Source organism: Branchiostoma belcheri, unplaced genomic scaffold (genome assembly GCF_001625305.1).
Source record: "Branchiostoma belcheri isolate BF01 breed outbred unplaced genomic scaffold, Haploidv18h27 scaffold10, whole genome shotgun sequence".
Lineage (NCBI taxonomy): Eukaryota > Metazoa > Chordata > Leptocardii > Amphioxiformes > Branchiostomatidae > Branchiostoma > Branchiostoma belcheri.
Window position 1 is genome coordinate 2,155,530 of NW_017802380.1, and position 17,536 is coordinate 2,173,065.

At 45.4% G+C, this 17,536-nt stretch overlaps 1 protein-coding gene across 16 annotated transcripts in view; it reads right to left on the minus strand.

Moving 5' to 3' along the window:
* The window catches only part of LOC109471661, a 43,174-nt gene that overhangs the window by 17,212 nt on the left and 8,426 nt on the right, over positions 1–17,536 (minus strand). For 4 of the 16 annotated variants that reach the window (XM_019771099.1, XM_019771093.1, XM_019771001.1 and 1 more), the window contains exons 7-38: positions 17,108–17,256; positions 16,863–16,953; positions 16,381–16,602; positions 15,872–16,004; positions 15,577–15,738; positions 15,146–15,245; positions 14,380–14,587; positions 13,928–14,082; positions 13,409–13,499; positions 10,387–10,608; positions 10,054–10,186; positions 9,785–9,946; positions 9,312–9,411; positions 8,567–8,774; positions 8,031–8,185; positions 7,653–7,743; positions 7,295–7,516; positions 6,909–7,041; positions 6,384–6,648; positions 5,869–6,070; positions 5,401–5,549; positions 5,030–5,120; positions 4,671–4,892; positions 4,340–4,472; positions 4,070–4,231; positions 3,588–3,687; positions 2,822–3,029; positions 2,252–2,406; positions 1,516–1,606; positions 1,159–1,380; positions 595–727; positions 124–388 (exon numbers count right to left, since the gene is read on the minus strand). In XM_019771099.1, the coding sequence (XP_019626658.1) occupies positions 124–388; positions 595–727; positions 1,159–1,380; positions 1,516–1,606; positions 2,252–2,406; positions 2,822–3,029; positions 3,588–3,687; positions 4,070–4,231; positions 4,340–4,472; positions 4,671–4,892; positions 5,030–5,120; positions 5,401–5,549; positions 5,869–6,070; positions 6,384–6,648; positions 6,909–7,041; positions 7,295–7,516; positions 7,653–7,743; positions 8,031–8,185; positions 8,567–8,774; positions 9,312–9,411; positions 9,785–9,946; positions 10,054–10,186; positions 10,387–10,608; positions 13,409–13,499; positions 13,928–14,082; positions 14,380–14,587; positions 15,146–15,245; positions 15,577–15,738; positions 15,872–16,004; positions 16,381–16,602; positions 16,863–16,953; positions 17,108–17,256 (5,135 nt within the window). Of the gene's footprint in view, positions 1–123; positions 389–594; positions 728–1,158; positions 1,381–1,515; positions 1,607–2,251; positions 2,407–2,821; positions 3,030–3,587; positions 3,688–4,069; positions 4,232–4,339; positions 4,473–4,670; positions 4,893–5,029; positions 5,121–5,400; positions 5,550–5,868; positions 6,071–6,383; positions 6,649–6,908; positions 7,042–7,294; positions 7,517–7,652; positions 7,744–8,030; positions 8,186–8,566; positions 8,775–9,311; positions 9,412–9,784; positions 9,947–10,053; positions 10,187–10,386; positions 10,609–10,731; positions 10,823–11,104; positions 11,254–11,571; positions 11,774–12,187; positions 12,453–12,715; positions 12,849–13,050; positions 13,273–13,408; positions 13,500–13,927; positions 14,083–14,379; positions 14,588–15,145; positions 15,246–15,576; positions 15,739–15,871; positions 16,005–16,380; positions 16,603–16,862; positions 16,954–17,107; positions 17,257–17,536 lie in introns of all 16 variants that reach the window. The other 12 variants (XM_019771107.1, XM_019771029.1, XM_019771022.1 and 9 more) reach the window with 12 other exon arrangements.

Sequence of the window (17,536 nt, forward strand, 5' to 3'; positions counted from 1 at the left end):
TAAATTTATAACAGCTGAAACTGTCAAAAGAGGCTAACATAATGTTTCCTGACATTCTTTGCAGCATGTTGATCATTTGTTCTTTTCAATGTACGACGCTAGAACCCAAAGATCCTGTATCACCTGAGTGTTCTTCAGCCACTGCACCACCCTGTTGACCCACTCCTGGCTCCTGTCATTGGACGTCATCACAGCGTGGGACGGGACGCGGGCCAGGCTGCACTCGCGCCACTGGTCCACGGGCCGGCGGGAACCGTCCGTGCACAGCAGCTCAAAGTCGTCGGCGCGCAGACCGGCGGCCCAGTTCTCAGGGTTGTGTCCATCAGTGTTGTCCTGGACAGTCTGGTGGTTGATAAAGGCAACATCACCGGCTCCCTCAGCAAGGCACCTGGGGGTGACAATTGCAAGTAGGAGGGTCATTTATGGCAAGACAGAATTGCTGGACTCAATCTTACATATTGATCACTGCACCATGTGTGACTTGCATCTCAGAAATCCTACTAGTATCCAGTATAAAACCAGCAATGTTTTAGAAAGCAGTTATATTGTGACTTTTCCTTTAATTTGTTGGTTTATTATTATTTGTCAGAATACCTGAAGGCCCCAGAGTATCCATAGTACGGCTCGTTCTTGTTCCTGACACAGTGGTCCTCTCCAGCACCAGCACACAGGGAGCACAGGGTGGAGGGGTTGGTGTTCTGGGGATCATACTCAGGGCTCTTGGCACCTATAACAGAAGTCAACAAATTTACTAAGTGTGGTATTCTTTAGTGCAGCTACCTTTTCTTATAAGGAAAAGCAAACTGTAACTAGAAAAGCAACATTTACCTTCACATGTTTTAGTCCACCAAACTACTGCTCTATTTATTCTTATACATACCCATTCATATAATATAGGGTGACCAGCGTCTAATATAGGGTGACCAACTCTGTTATGCTACAAAATGTAACCCCATACCACCCGTTACCATGGTGACAGACATCTGGTTGATATCATTGACTTTGTTTGGAGAAGAGGAAAAAATTGAGCAAAAACAATATGTTTTCCTTCTGAAAAGGCAAACACAATAAATGAAAAACCTTCACAACTCTCAGAACTTGACTGACACATCTAATCAAGAAGCAATCAAGGATATTGTCACGACAAAGCACACTCACCGGGCACACAGCTCTTGCTGAAGAAGTGTCCCACAGCCTGAACCAGACTAGTCTGACCGTCAGTCTGAACAAAGTCCTGGTCGACCAGCCAGCCGGTGGGAATGATCCAGCCGGCCGTCTTGCCGAGACCGGTGTGGCAGGACTTACGCCCGCGCAGGTTGTTCATGTTGATTTCTGGGTTGTCCTTACGGACCACAGCAACAGCCCAGTAGCTGGCATCACCTGGAAAGGGAATGCAACTGATTGTGAAACATATTCACAATGTTGTATATACAAAAAACATAGTCTGCAACACTGGTAGGAAAGATCAAGCTCAAAACAGCTACACACATAACAGCGAGTACAGGTTGTACCTACCGTTTCCATAGTCCTCCCCCATGATGGGCCTCATGTTGTACCTCATCCCAGCCTGGTAGATATCTCCTCCATCCAGGGTGATCACATCAGCCTGGAAAGAAAGATAATACATATTAAATATCTGCATTAATTATTACAATAACAACTCTCTTGGACAATGGTGAATAATCAAGTATACATTTTTCTGCAGCTTTACATGAACAATCTACATTTGATGGATGGTTCATAAGTTGGTAGCTGAGGTATCTGTATCTGTATCGGTATAGCCAGTATAACCGCCCTTTGGCGTAACACACCAGCTTCTGTATCTGTATAGCCAGTATAACCACCCTTTGGCGTAATACACCAGCTTCTGTATCTGTATAGCCAGTACAACCGCCCTTTGGCGTAACACACCAGCTTCTGTATTATTCTGTATAGCCAGTATAACCACCCTTGGCGTAACACACCAGCTTCTGTATCTGTATAGCCAGTATAACCGCCCTTTGGCGTAACACACCAGCTTCTGTATCTGTATAGCCAGTATAACCGCCCTTTGGCGTAACACACCAGCTTCTGTATCTGTATAGCCAGTATAACCGCCCTTTGGCGTAATACACCAGCTTCAGAGGCATGCGGCACGGTGGCAGCTGGCTATATTACACCGAACGGCTTGCTACACCTAACCCTTGAATATTGAACTCTAAACATTGTTTAAAGCTTAGATCTAATGAGGTGTATAGTTCCTGGAGTGTACCTGGTTCATGTGGATCATCTGCATACACTGGTCAGCGTTGTCGGCCTGCACACACTGGACAGTGGGGAAGGCCACACCCTGCTTCTGCACACGGCTCAGGACCTGACACTTCTCCATCTCAGCATCGGACGTCACGCACCAACGCACCTGCTTCTCTGGAGGAAGGAAGTCAAAATCAAGTCAGAAATCAGCTGGAAATATTCAATGTTCACTAGCTGGTTGACAATTAACCAGCTTTTGGATTTTTCTAGAACCGATCCAGTAGCAATATAATGCAATGTACTACTTCTATCAGGTATTATGTATACTGATAGTGGTATCTAGCATACACAAGTCATGAAAGCAACGTTGCTTTGAATAGACTGCAGATATACACTGAAGAATGGTATATTTACCTTTTGGAATGCAAACACTGTTTGTTATATAATACCCTATTCTTAAGAATTGACCTTGGTTGTGAAAATGCCTTCTTGAACAAGAAGGCTTGGGCTATCATGGAGAACAGGAAAGGTAATGTTACAACCCTTCATCTGAATCATGTGGTAGAAATGGACTACTAGTAGTTCATACCAAGCACACGGTGGTTCCTCTCCTGGTCGTGGCTGATCAGGTGACCGACAGACTCCATGTAGCCGGAGCCGAGCCACTTCTGCCACGTGTTCCGCTGGCCCACCGGGACCAGGCGCTGCACGTTGTCACGGAACAGCAGGTCACGACCTCCGAACTTGCTGGAGTCAAACATCTCGAAGTCGCCGTAGGACTGGAAACCAAAGTGGTCCTGAAATAAGGAAAAGGGAAGGATATGGAGTCAGTACCACTGATGTTATATGTAACATTATGTGGCTCTGGAAATGGATATTGTGTGTCTTTGAAATAATGTAGACAGTAAGATGTAGGGCGCAGTAAGTAAGCTAGAGCTAATCTCTGCAGCTGCAAGGTAACAGAGGTCAGGGTAGACCAAGGAAATCCTGGACGGACTATGTCAGGAAGGACATTAGAGTGTGCGGCCTTGCTGGTGTGGACCTGCTGGACAGAGCCCTTTGGAGATGTGGTGTGAAGACTAGCCCACCCATGTGTCAGGGGCCCCTGCAACAGTATTCATCAAAGACTAGATGATAATGATGATGGCTGGTACTTTGTGTCCGAAGATCCTAGGAACTTCAAGGTTGTCCTCTGCAGGCCCTCATGTGGCTGTACAGACCGATCCTTGACCTGCAAGTCCTATGGCAGGAAGGGCATGTGAAACTCTGTACTGGTGGTGCCTGGGAAGCTGCAGCTCTCCTGTGCCTTCTCTTCTCTAAGACTACATACAACTACTGGATACTACTTATCTCACCTGACAAAGCTGCAGGAAGTCCACAATCTGCTGAATGTCTGTCCTACTGCGGGGAGATGTCATGACAGCGTGGGACGGCACACGGGCCAGGTTACACTCCCTGGTGGAAGAGCAAGGCGGAATTGTGCTCAAAGGTACTTACATGTACATATATGACCCAAGCAAAAATATCATTTTGAAAACAACAAGGAGATATTTAGTAAAGAAGCTCTTTTTTTCCCAAAAGTACAATATCATCTATAGCAGTGCATCTATAGCAGCGACACCTGTGCTGCAGTGCAATGGGAACCAGTCAGAATTGCCCTGAGGAAGGTGACAGACTGTCATCGAAATGTGAACTGTGAATAAAACACTTGGTTGTGTAAAAAAGAGCTTCTTTACTCAGTCACTTACCAACCTGATGAAACTATTCACGAAAGAAGAAGATATACTATGGAAAGTTTGAATGATCAGTTTGTCAATTTGTAAAGAAACATTCCTACTTGTACTGGTTCCATGGCCTCCTGGAGCCATCAGGACACAGAAGTTCAAAGTCATCCTCATCCAGGTTCCTGGTCCATTCCTCCTCACTGTGGCCGTTGGTGTTCTCATACACGGTCACATGGTTCACAAAGGCAACATCACCAGCACCCTCAACAAGGCACCTGGTGGTAGAAGACAAGAGTCAGACATTCAGGAAAATTAAAATTACATCAGTGGTATGAAATATCACCTTATAGCAACTTTCAGTCTTCTCAAAGTCCTTTGTGTACCTGAATGCTCCAGAGTATCCATAGTAAGGCTCGTTGGTGTTGCGGACACAGCGGTTTTCTCTCTCCCCGACACACAGGGAGCAGAGACTCTCAGGGTTGGTGCCATCAGGGTTGTACTCTGGGCTCTGGGCACCTGGTTAGAACAAGCAGTGGGAAAATGAGTTTGAGTATGTTTTAGTTATTCCAACAGTGTTTGATTTGAGTCAAAAACTGTTACAAAAACAAAACAGAATTTCTAGAATTCACTTCAAACAAGGACATTTCTGCCAAACAATAGTAATGTTGATGCACTCTTTTGAGTAGAAATCACAAATAATAGGTTTCCACTGACCAGGCACACAGCTCTTGCTGAAGAAGCTGCCCACAGTCTGTGGGATAGACCTCCTGTTGTCCACCTGGATCTGGTTGTTCTGGATCAGCCAGCCGACCGGCACGTTCCAGCCGGACGTCTTGCCGATACCGGTGTGGCAGGACTTACGCCCGCGCAGGTTGTTCATGTTGATTTCTGGGTCGTCCTTACGGACCACAGCAACAGCCCAGTAGCTGGCATCACCTGGAAGTAGGACAAAGCTTTAAAACAGCCGCTCTTTCAGCACCAAGGACAACAAAACAACTATTGAAGTGCCCAAGTGATTTCAAACATCTCCATGTTTGTTTGAACAATGATGATCTATGTTCCATACAACTCACCATTCCCATAGTCCTCTCCCATGACTGGCACCAGGTTGTACTGAGATCCAGCAGTGTAGATGTCTCCTCCATCCAGAGTGATCACATCAGCCTGAAGATTAAACCAACTTGAATGATGAAAACACGTAAAATGCAGTCACATATCCAAGTACCTTACACTAATTGCTAGAAGCAAATTTACAGTAAGACATGAATTCTATACTCTTTTGATCTTGGCACAGTTAAATGTTTATCTTTCTATCACAAAACATTCCCATAGAAAAGTACACGGAAAAGTCAATTTTCTTCATTCTCTTGGTCAGGTGCTCTTGGTCTAGTTACAGTATTCTTTCTGTTATAATAAAAAATAAATAAAATGTTGTGCTGCCCACCTGGTTGTTGGAGATCTTGTACATGCAGTCCTCGCTAGACTGTCCCTGCACACACTCCAGCCTGTGGTTCAGATTCCTCATAACATTGTGGCTCATCTCCTGGCACTTCTGCTGCTCCTGGCTAGAGATGGTGCACCAGCGAAGGGTGCCTGTGCAACATAGAACAGGTACAATATTGAAGCACCAACTTTTCATGAACACTATTGATCAAGAAATGAAATTTACAATGATTTACCCCTGTAACAACAAAATCTTTGCATTTTATGAGACAGTACTTTTCGTATACCGATTGAAAATCTATGATGATTCAACAACTACATCCTTGCTTTAACATAAAAGAAACTACCTTACTGACCTGCTAACCTTTTATGAGCACTTTTCTAAAAGAAATAAAAAATTTACAATGATACAACAATAAAATGTTTGTGCTTCTGAAAGCCTCATCTCTCAATGTAGATCTGATCTTACTGTGGGGCTGGACAGGCTCCACAGCATGGTGTGTGCGGATACAGCGCAGGTACTCCTGTCCCAGCCACTTCTCCCAGCTGTCCTTGCTGCCCACCTCCACCAGATGCTGGGTGTCGTCACGGAACAGCAGGTCATGGCCGCTGAAGGAGGAGGAGTCAAACATGCTGAAGCCACGCTCGTTCCCATCCGAGCCAAACATCTCCTGTGGAGGGAAAGTTTATTTTTTATTGGAATTCAAGAATTAGAATCCCTTCTTTTCAAGCTTCCTCTTAAATGCATCAGTCAGACAAAATCACGGTCAATATACTGTAAATCTGGAAACATTCGCTGTGGCTTAATTTTTTTGCAGTTTCTGCTGTGAACACTGCCATAAATTCAAGACATTGAATTATACGTTTCAAACATATTATAACTGTTATACAAAATTGCATCAACAAAGAATTAAAACACAGAGGAAACCCCCCTTTCCCTTCTACTGTATACACAAGTCTTCACAGATTCTTCAAACTTCCCACCTGAGTATTCTTCAACAGCTGCACAGCGCGGTCCACCCACTCCTGGTTCCTCTCTTCAGACGTCATCACAGCGTGGGACGGGACGCGGGCCAGGCTGCACTCGCGCCACTGGTCCACGGGCCGGCGGGAACCGTCCGTGCACAGCAGCTCAAAGTCGTCGGCGTGCAGACCAGCGGCCCAGTTCTCAGGGTTGTGTCCATCAGTGTTGTCCTGGACAGTCTGGTGGTTGATAAAGGCAACATCACCGGCTCCCTCGGCAAGGCACCTGGGGGAGACAAGCACATATTAAGGTCAGGTTTAGTGATCTGTTTGGAGATAAAGGTAAACTTTAAGATAGTCCTGTAGCCGTTTTTAAGGCCATAGGGGCAGTGGATTGTTGATCCACTGTGGACACAAGATTGGTGACATGTCAGGATTTGAACCAAGGACCTCTGCCGGCTCACCGTTATGCCACAGGATCCTACATCTGTCAAAAGGAACTTTATAAATCCATTCAATTACTTGAAAATTAAACCACAATAATACCTGAAGGCTCCAGAGTATCCATAGTACGGCTCGTTCTTGTTCCTGACACAGTGGTCCTCTCCAGCACCAGCACACAGGGAGCACAGGGTGGAGGGGTTGGTGTTCTGGGGATCATACTCAGGGCTCTTGGCACCTTTGTGTAAATATAGAGTACATTTAATGCTGAGTCTACAAGGATAGAAACACAACCCTTTTTTTAAGATATCAGAGATATGTTCAGCTGAGAATTGTAACATGCAGTTCACATTTTAACACCTGTTAATGGCATATGTGAAAGATGTGTAACTTATTTGATTCTAAAACTTTCTTTCTGAACTGATCCTGCTAACAACAAGTATGACAAGAGCAGTACTAAAAGAGCGGTGGTACAAGAGTAACACACTCACCAGGCACACAGCTCTTGCTGAAGAAGTGTCCCACGGCCTGAACCAGACTAGTCTGACCGTCAGTCTGAACAAAGTCCTGGTCGACCAGCCAGCCGGTGGGAATGATCCAGCCGGCCGTCTTGCCGAGACCGGTGTGGCAGGACTTACGCCCGCGCAGGTTGTTCATGTTGATTTCTGGGTTGTCCTTACGGACCACAGCAACAGCCCAGTAGCTGGCGTCACCTGGGAAGGGAGTGTAGCTGATTGTGAGACATATTCACAATGTTATGTATACAAAAAACATAGTCTGCAACACTGGTAGAAAAGATCAAGCCTAAAAACAGCTACATACATAACAGCGAGTACAGGTTGTACCTACCGTTTCCATAGTCCTCCCCCATGATGGGCCTCATGTTGTACTTCATCCCAGCCTGGTAGATGTCTCCTCCATCCAGGGTGATCACATCAGCCTAGAAAGAAAGATAATACATATCAAACCTCTGCATTAGTTGTTACAATAACGACTCTTTTGGATGATGGTAAATAATCAAGTACCGTATACATTTTTCAGCAGCTTTACATGAACAATCCACATTCGATGGATGGTTCATAACTTGGTAGCTGAGGTATCTGTATTGGTATAGCCAGTATAACCGCCCTTTGACATAACACACCAGCTTCATAGCCACGCGGCCCGAGGCCTAACCCTTGAACATTGAACTCTAAACATTGTTTAAAGCTATCTAATGAGGTGTACCTGGTTCATGTGGATCATCTGCATACACTGGTCAGCGTTATCGGCCTGAACACACTGGACAGTGGGGAAGGCCACACCCTGCTTCTGCACACGGCTCAGAACCTCACACTTCTCCATCTCAGCATCAGATGTCACACACCAACGCACCTGCTTCTCTGGAGTACGAAAGTTGACATGAAGTCAGAAATCAGCTGGAAATATTCAATGCTCACTAGCTGGTTGACTATTTTTGGATTTTTCTAGCACCGATCCAGTAGCAATATAATGCAATGTACTACTTCTATCAGCATACACAAGTAATAAAAGCAATGTTGCTTGGTGTAGACTAAAGATATACACTGAAGAATTGACAGGTATATTTACCTTTTGGAATGCAAACACTGTTCGTTACATACCCTATTCTTAACAATTGAGCGTTGTTGTGAAAGTGCATTCTTGAACAAGAAGGCTTGGGTTATTGTGGAGAACAGGAAAGGTAATGTTACAACCCTTCATCTGAATCATATGGCGGAATATGGACTACTAGTGGTACGTACCAAGCACACGCTGGTTCCTCTCCTGGTCGTGGCTGATCAGGTGACCGACGGACTCCATGTAGCTGGAGCCGAGCCACTTCTGCCACGTGTTCCGCTGGCCCACCGGGACCAGGCGCTGCACGTTGTCACGGAACAGCAGGTCACGACCTCCGAACCTGCTGGAGTCAAACATCTCGAAGTCGCCGTAGGACTGGAAACCAAAGTGGTCCTGAAACAGGGAAGAGGGAAGGATATCGTGTCAGTACCACTGATGTTACATGTAACATTATGTGGCTCTGGAAATGGATATTGTGTGTCTTTTAAATAATGTAGACAGTAAGGTGTAGGGCACAGTAAGTACGCTTGAGCTAATCTCTGTAGCTGCCAGGGAACAGAGGTCAGGGCAGACCAAGGAAATCCTGGACGGAGTGTGTCAGGAAGGACATTAGAGTGTGCGGCCTTGCTGGTGTGGACCCGCAGGATATAGCTCCTTGAAGGTGTGGTGTAAAGACTAGCCCACCCCTTTGTCTACAACAGTATTAATCAAAGACTAGATGATAATGATGATGGCTGATACTTTGTGTCCGAATATTCTTGGAAGGTTGTCCCCTGCAGGCCCTCATGTGGCTGTACATCCTTGACCTGCAAGTCCTATGGCAGGATGGGCATGTGAAACTCTGTACTGGTGGTGCCTGGGTAGCTGCAGCTTTCCTGCGCCTTCTCTTCTCTAAGACTAGATACTACTACTGGATGCTACTTATCTCACCTGACAAAGCTGCAGGAAGTTCACAATCTGCTGAATGTCTGTCCTGCTGCGGGGAGATGTCATGACAGCGTGGGATGGGACACGGGCCAGGTTACACTCCCTGGTGAAAGAGCAAGGCGGAATTGTGCTTAAGGGTACTTACATGTATGAACCAAGCAAAAATATCATTTTGAAAGCAACAAGGAGATATTGAGTAAAGAAGCTCTTTTTTTCCCAAGCACAAATGTCATCTATAGCAGTGCATCTATAGCAGCAGCACCTGTGCTGCAGTGCAATGTGAACCAGTCAGAATTGCCCTGAGGAAGGTGACAGATAGTCACTGAAATGCCGGCTGTGAATAAAACACTTGGTTGTGTAAAAAGGGCTTCTTTACTCAGTCGCTTACCAGCCTGATGAAACTATTCACGAAAAAGAAGATATACTATGGAAAGTTTGAATGCTCAGTTTGTCAATTTGTAAAGAAACATTCCTACTTGTACTGGCTCCATGGCCTCCTGGAGCCATCAGGACACAGAAGTTCAAAGTCATCCTCATCCAGGTTCCTGGTCCATTCCTCCTCACTGTGGCCGTTGGTGTTCTCATACACGGTCACATGGTTCACAAAGGCAACTTCACCAGCACCCTCAACAAGGCACCTGGTGGTAGAGGACAAGAGTCAGACATTCAGGACAATTAAAATTACATGAAAACTATGAAATATCACCTTACAACAACTTTCAGTCTTCTCAAAGTCCTTTTGTACCTGAATGCTCCAGAGTAACCATAGTAGGGCTCATTGGTGTTGCGGACACAGCGGTTTTCTCCCTCCCCGACACACAGGGAGCAGAGACTCTCAGGGTTGCTGCCATCAGGGTTGTACTCGGGGCTTTGGGCACCTGGTTAGAACAAGTAGTAGGAAAATGATTTTGAGTATGTTTTAGTTATTCCAGCAGTGTTTGATTTGAGTCAAAAACTTTTACAAAAACAAAACAGAATTTCTAGAATTCACTTCAAACAAGGACATTTCTGCCAAACAATAGAATAATGTTGATGCACTCTTTTGAATAGAAATCACAAATAATAGGTTTCCACTGACCAGGCACACAGCTCTTGCTGAAGAAGCTGCCCACAGTCTGTGGGATGGACCTCCTGTTGTCCACCTGGATCTGGTTGTTCTGGATCAGCCAACCGACCGGCACGTTCCAGCCGGACGTCTTGCCGATACCGGTGTGGCAGGACTTACGCCCGCGCAGGTTGTTCATGTTGATTTCTGGGTTGTCCTTACGGACCACAGCAACAGCCCAGTAGCTGGCATCACCTGGAAGTAGGATAAAGCTTTAAAACAACTGCTCTTTCAGCACCAAGGACAACGTACCCAAGTGATTTCAGACATCTCAAACTGTTGTTTGAACAACGATGATCTATGTTCCATGCAACTCACCATTTCCATAGTCCTCCCCCATGACTGGCACCAGGTTGTACTGAGATCCAGCAGTGTAGATGTCTCCTCCATCCAGAGTGATCACATCAGCCTGAGGATTAAACCAAGTTCTATGATGAAAACACGTAAAATGCAGTCACATACCCAAGTATCTTACACTAATAGTAATATGCAGCTAGAAGCAAATTTACAGTAAGACATAAATCCTATACTATTTTGATGTTGGCACAGTTAAATGTTTATCTCTGTATCACAAAACATTACCATAGAAAAGTGCACGGAAAAGTCAATGCTCTACATGTGTCTGCATTCTCTTGGTCAGGTGCTAAAATTACTGATGACTGATACATAAAAACTTTTTTGTGTTCCCCACCTGGTTGTGAGAGATCTTGTACATGCAGTCCTCACTAGACTGTCCCTGCACACACTCCAGCCTGTGGTTCAGATTCCTCATAACATTGTGGCTCATCTCCTGGCACTTCTGCTGCTCCTGGCTAGAGATGGTGCACCAGCGGAGGGTGCCTGTGCAACATAGAACAGGTACACTATTGAAGCACCTTTTTTTCATGAACACTATTCGTCAAGAAATGAAAGTTACAATGATTTACTCCTGTAACAACAAAATCTTTGCATTTTATGAGTGAGCACTTTTCATAAACAAATTGAAAATTATGATGATTCAACAAGTACATCCTTGCTTTAACATAAAACAAACTACCTTACTGAAGTGCTAACTTTTTATGAGCACTTTTCTAAAAAAAATTGAAAATTTACAATGATTCAACAATAAAATATTTGTGCTTCTCAAAGCCTTAGCTCTGAATGTAGATCTGATCTTACTGTGGGGCTGGACAGGCTCCACAGCATGGTGTGTGCGGATACAACGCAGGTACTCCTGTCCCAGCCACTTCTCCCAGCTGTCCTTGCTGCCCACCTCCACCAGATGCTGGGTGTCGTCACGGAACAGCAGGTCATGGCCGCCGAAGGAGGCAGAGTCAAACATGCTGAAGCCACGCTCGTTCCCATCCGAGCCAAACATCTCCTGTGGATGGAAACAGTTTTTTTATTGGAATTCAAGAATTGGAATCCCTTCTTTTTCAAGCTTCGTCTTAAATGCATTAGTCAGACAAAATCATGGTCAATATACTGTAAATCTTGAAACCTTTGCTGTGGTTTTTTGTTATGCTGTGACTTCTTTATCCCAAATTCATGCGATTTTAACTACTACTACTACTAGTACTATGCATTTCCAATGTATTACTACTGTACTACAGAATTCACTCACTCACACTCACTGTCCGGTTTAACGTCTGTTGTTCCCCGTCTTCCGAGGGTTAGACGTGCTTGCACAATACTTCTGGGGCTTTTGTTTCAACAATACTTAAAACACAGAGTAAACACTATATTCCCTTCTACTGTAAAAACAAGTCTTCAATAGATTCTTCAAACTTCCCACCTGAACGTTCTTCAACAGCTGCACGGCGTGATCCACCCACTCCTGGTTCCTCTCTTCCGACGTCATCACAGCGTGGGACGGGACACGGGCCAGGCTGCACTCGCGCCACTGGTCCACGGGCCGGCGGGAACCGTCCGTGCACAGCAGCTCAAAGTCGTCGGCGTGCAGACCGGCGGCCCAGTTCTCAGGGTTGTGTCCATCAGTGTTGTCCTGGACAGTCTGGTGGTTGATAAAGGCAACATCACCGGCTCCCTCGGCAAGGCACCTGGGGGAGACAAGCATATACCACGTTTAGGTCTAGTGATCTGTCTGAAGATATTTAGGAAAAGGTAGTCCCGTAGCCTTTTTTAAGGCCGTAGGAGCAGTGGATTTTTGATCCACTGTGGACACAAGATCGGTGACATGTTAGGATTCGAACCAAGGACCTGTGCGGGCTCACCGTTACACCACATGACCCCACATCTGTCCAAAGTACAATGTAACTTTATAAATCCATTCAATTACTTGCAAATCAAACCACAATTATACCTGAAGGCCCCAGAGTATCCGTAGTACGGCTCGTTCTTGTTCCTGACACAGTGGTCCTCTCCAGCACCAGCACACAGGGAGCACAGGGTGGAGGGGTTGGTGTTCTGGGGATCATACTCAGGGCTCTTGGCACCTTTGTGTAAATATAGAGTAATGATTTAATGCTGAGTCTACAAGGTTAGAAACAAAACCCTTTTTTTAAGATATCAGAGATTTGTTCTGAGAGATGTATAACTTATTTCTTTCTAAAACTTTCTTTCTGAACTGATCCTGCTAACAACAAGTATGACAAGAGCAGTACTAAAAGAGCGGTAGTACAAGAGTAACACACTCACCAGGCACACAGCTCTTGCTGAAGAAGTGTCCCACAGCCTGAACCAGACTAGTCTGACCGTCAGTCTGAACAAAGTCCTGGTCGACCAGCCAGCCGGTGGGGATGATCCAGCCGGCCGTCTTGCCGAGACCGGTGTGGCAGGACTTACGCCCGTGCAGGTTGTTCATGTTGATTTCTGGGTTGTCCTTACGGACCACAGCGACTGCCCAGTAGCTGGCATCACCTGGGAAGGGAATGCAACTGATTGTGAAACATATTCACAATGTTGTATATACAAAAAACATAGTCTGCAACACTGGTAGGGAAGATCAAGCCTCAAAACAGCTACATACATAACAGTGAGTACAGGTTGTACCTACCATTTCCATAGTCCTCCCCCATGATGGGCCTCATGTTGTACTTCATCCCAGACTGGTAGATGTCTCCTCCATCCAGGGTGATCACATCAGCCTTCATGGGGAAATTAATTAATATCCAGCATATTAGAAAAAAAAATCTGATTACAAAACCAAGGTTTGCATGCTTGGAGATAAGCTTTCATCTATCTTCTTTTGGCTACCTTGCTCTTTACCTGTACGATTTCTTCAGTAGACTATTGGAGCACGTCAGCATAAAAATGTACTGCAACTATGCGAAACCCGTGATGTATTGTGCATAGCACTTCTGCATAACATCTCATATAAGGTCACACTTGCATACATAAGGTTAACATCCCGTCTGTAGTTTCCAAATATTGTGTCGGAAAAGATCTTGTCTGCTACAGGCAAAATTCTAATGCAAGGTTGACCAATCATCGAATGAAAATTGTGAAAAATTGGGGTATCGTGCAGGCACAGTACGTTCTGTCGACGTGATGACTTTTGGGTCATAGTCCGTACCTGGTTCATGTGGATCATCTGCATACACTGGTCAGCGTTGTCGGCCTGAACACACTTGATGGTGGGGACAAAGCCACGCTCGGTCAGGGTCTTACTCATCTGCTCACACTTATCCATCTCAGCTTCAGACGTCGCACACCAGCGAATCTGCTTGTCTATGGGTTGGTTGATGAAGGTTAGACATCCAGGTAAACAATATTCAAAGAAGAATCAAACTCTACTACTGGATAAATAACGGAGATAACTTCCGGACGTTTTGAGTGACATCCGTCACTCTTCTGCAGCGTCACTAATTGAACTGTAAAAGAGTGACGGATGTCACTCGAAACGTCCGGAAGTTATCTCTGCAGTAGTGATTTTCTTGGGTTAGTGATCATCATTGTCATTAGATATGGTTCTGTATTTTTTTTGCAAAATCTATCTATTTGCAAAGGATTGGAACAAGTACTTACTGAGCACACGCTGGTTCCTCTCCTGGTCGTGGCTGATCAGGTGACCAACAGACTCCATGTAGCTGGAGCCGAGCCACTTCTGCCACGTGTTCCGCTGGCCCACCGGGACCAGGCGATGCACGTTGTCACGGAACAGCAGGTCACGGCCTTCGAACTCGCTCGAGTCAAACATCTCGAAGTCATCGGACCCCTCAACGCCAAAGTGTTGCTGCAATCAAATTTTATGGTCATAAAAAAAGATACAGCAAGCCACCTCAGACTGAGGACAAAGCTTGACACTTTTTGTAAACTAGTACAATGCAGCTTTGCTACTGCTAGCATTTATAGCCAAGTACAACTGTAGATTGAGTCACCCCTACTCTTCTCGATATGAGTGCTAGACTCTCTTTACATGCAGAGGTTTGACATACACGAGGACAGTCAGCTTTGCATCTCCATTTGAAAGGACGATGTGATCTTGTCCAGTCGTGTCCAGTTCCAGGCATACGCTTAGACCACTGGCTCCACTAGAATTTGATCCTCTGTATCTGTATCTGTATTGGTAAAACCAGTTTAACCGCCCTTCGGCGTAACAGCCAGCTTAGCAGGCACACGGTGTGGCGGCAGCTGGCTATGTTACACCAAACGACATGTTGATCCTGATCCAAGCTACTACACCACATGGACATGACTCTGAACTGACAGACTTCTTGTATACCCCAGTATGGAACCACTTAGTGGGATATATTAGTCAAGAGATGTTTTTAAGTTCTGAATCTCCTCCTACCTGAGCCTGGTTCAGGACCTCCACAATCTGCTGCAGGTTCTTCTGGCTATGGTAGGACGTCATGACAGCATGGGCAGGCACACGGGCCAGGTTACACTCCCTGGTGGAACAGTAATGATAATAATGGTTCCAGTACATTGGAGGTGTCACAACATATCAAGACTTAGTCTCCGCGTCACACTGTAACACTTGACAAGGTGCCTATTTTGGATACAGAGCAGGTTACTTTGTGAGGGCCTAGGGGTGTGGAGGCAGTTTACATCAGGGCCCATCAACCCTCTCTGAACAGTGACGGTGGTAGATTCCATCTTCCTGCCACTTATGATGCACTCCTGACGTTATCACGTTTCCAACTTCTGGAAAGTCATACATCTAGATCTATCGTAATTTGTATATAACGTTTTGTAGATGTGTTCAAAAGTGCATCTTACTTGTACTGGTGCCATGGCCCCCTGGAGCCATCAGGACACAGAAGTTCAAAGTCATCCTCATCCAGGTTCCTGGTCCATTCCTCCTCACTGTGGCTGTTGGTGTTCTCATACACGGTCACATGGTTCACAAAGGCAACATCACCGGCACCCTCAACAAGGCACCTGGTGGTAGTAGCACAGAAAAACATATTGAAAACACAAGTTCTTCATATAAAATGTTTAATTTCAATTACTAGTAGTCTTCTTATCAATGTCCTGAAAAACTCTTTTTTTTGCATTAGTCTGGTTATAGTACCTGAATGCTCCAGAGTATCCATAGTAGGGCTCGTTGGTGTTGCGGACACAGCGGTTTTCTCCCTCCCCGACACACAGGGAGCAGAGACTCTCAGGGTTGGTGCCATCAGGGTTGTACTCAGGGCTCTGGGCACCTGGAAATGTGCAGTGACAGAGAAATCAGTAAACAGATTTTAAAAAAAAATGTTACAGAAAGGTAACATTTGCAAAGCAAATGCATAATGTTTACCTTCCCATATGGTCTGCTGTGTTAATTCTTACTCAAACGCATTCATATACATGTATATGGAAACAGGAGTCTAATTCCCTCCTGCTATAAAATTGCAACATGATGTAACCCAACACTAGTTACCATGGTGACAGACGTATGGTTCAGGTCATTAAGCTTATTTGTTTGGAGAAGAAGAAGAAGAGGAAACTGAGCAAAAACAATATATTTTCCCTCGTTAAACATATCAGTATGCTATACAGAAGACGTATGAGAGTACTAGTGTACTAAGATGCACTGACCAGGCACACAGCTCTTGCTGAAGAAGCTGCCCACAGTCTGTGGGATGGACCTCCTGTTGTCCACCTGGATATGGTTGTTCTGGATCAGCCAACCGACCGGCAAATTCCAGCCGGACGTCTTGCCGATACCGGTGTGGCAGGACTTACGCCCGCGCAGGTTGTTCATGTTGATTTCTGGGTTGTCCTTACGGACCACAGCAACAGCCCAGTAGCTGGCATCACCTGGAGGTGGTATAAGTCAGTAGTCAAGAAAACCACCTTTTCAGCACCAAGGACAGAACACACCACTGGCTGGGACACTAGCACATAACCTTAATAATTGTTCAAAGTGTGTATTTTCTGACTTCACATTAAACACTGCTAAGAGGTCTAAAACAATTTCGTTTGGCACAGCAAGCTATTATATCAATCAATCAATTCTTTGGCAAATCCCAAAATGATAAAATCATAAAAAACCAAGAGAGGGAGAAGTTATAACTCACCATGTCCATAGTCCTCCCCCATGACTGGCAACAGGTTGTACTTGGAGCCAGCAGTGTAGATGTCTCCTCCATCCAGAGTGATCACATCAGCCTATGTATAGCACAAAATTAGAATTCTGTCATGTGAATAGAATTTTTTCAACCTTACCAAACATAAAAATATTCTGGGAAAACTTCTTATAAAACCATCAAACAGTCCCTGCACAAGAAGTATGTGTTTGAATACAAGTACAAGTGTGCCTTACCATGTTGTTGGAGATCTTGTACATGCAGTCCTCGCTAGACTGTCCCTGCACACACTCCAGCCTGTGGTTCAGTCTCCTGCTGAAGGCACGGCTCATCTCCTGGCACTTCTGCTGCTCCTGGCTGGAGATGGTGCACCAGCGAAGGGTTTCTACGTGGAAGATAGACTTTCGTTGTGAGACTTGTACAGGATGCTGAGGAGCCCAAAGGCATGCCAGAAGCCCAAGAACTGTAACAGTGATACACCCCAACAGCCCAGTACCATCCCTGGAGTCGCCATACTAAAGGAGCATCCAAATCATGGATTGCATCACCTAAAGTTGGGACACTGCGTGGCTGGCCGGTGAAGTTGCTGAGACTCTAACCTGCAAGGGTATTGACATTTGCTATGCACAAGAGCCACAGGACAGAGGCAAATGGCGACTTCATTC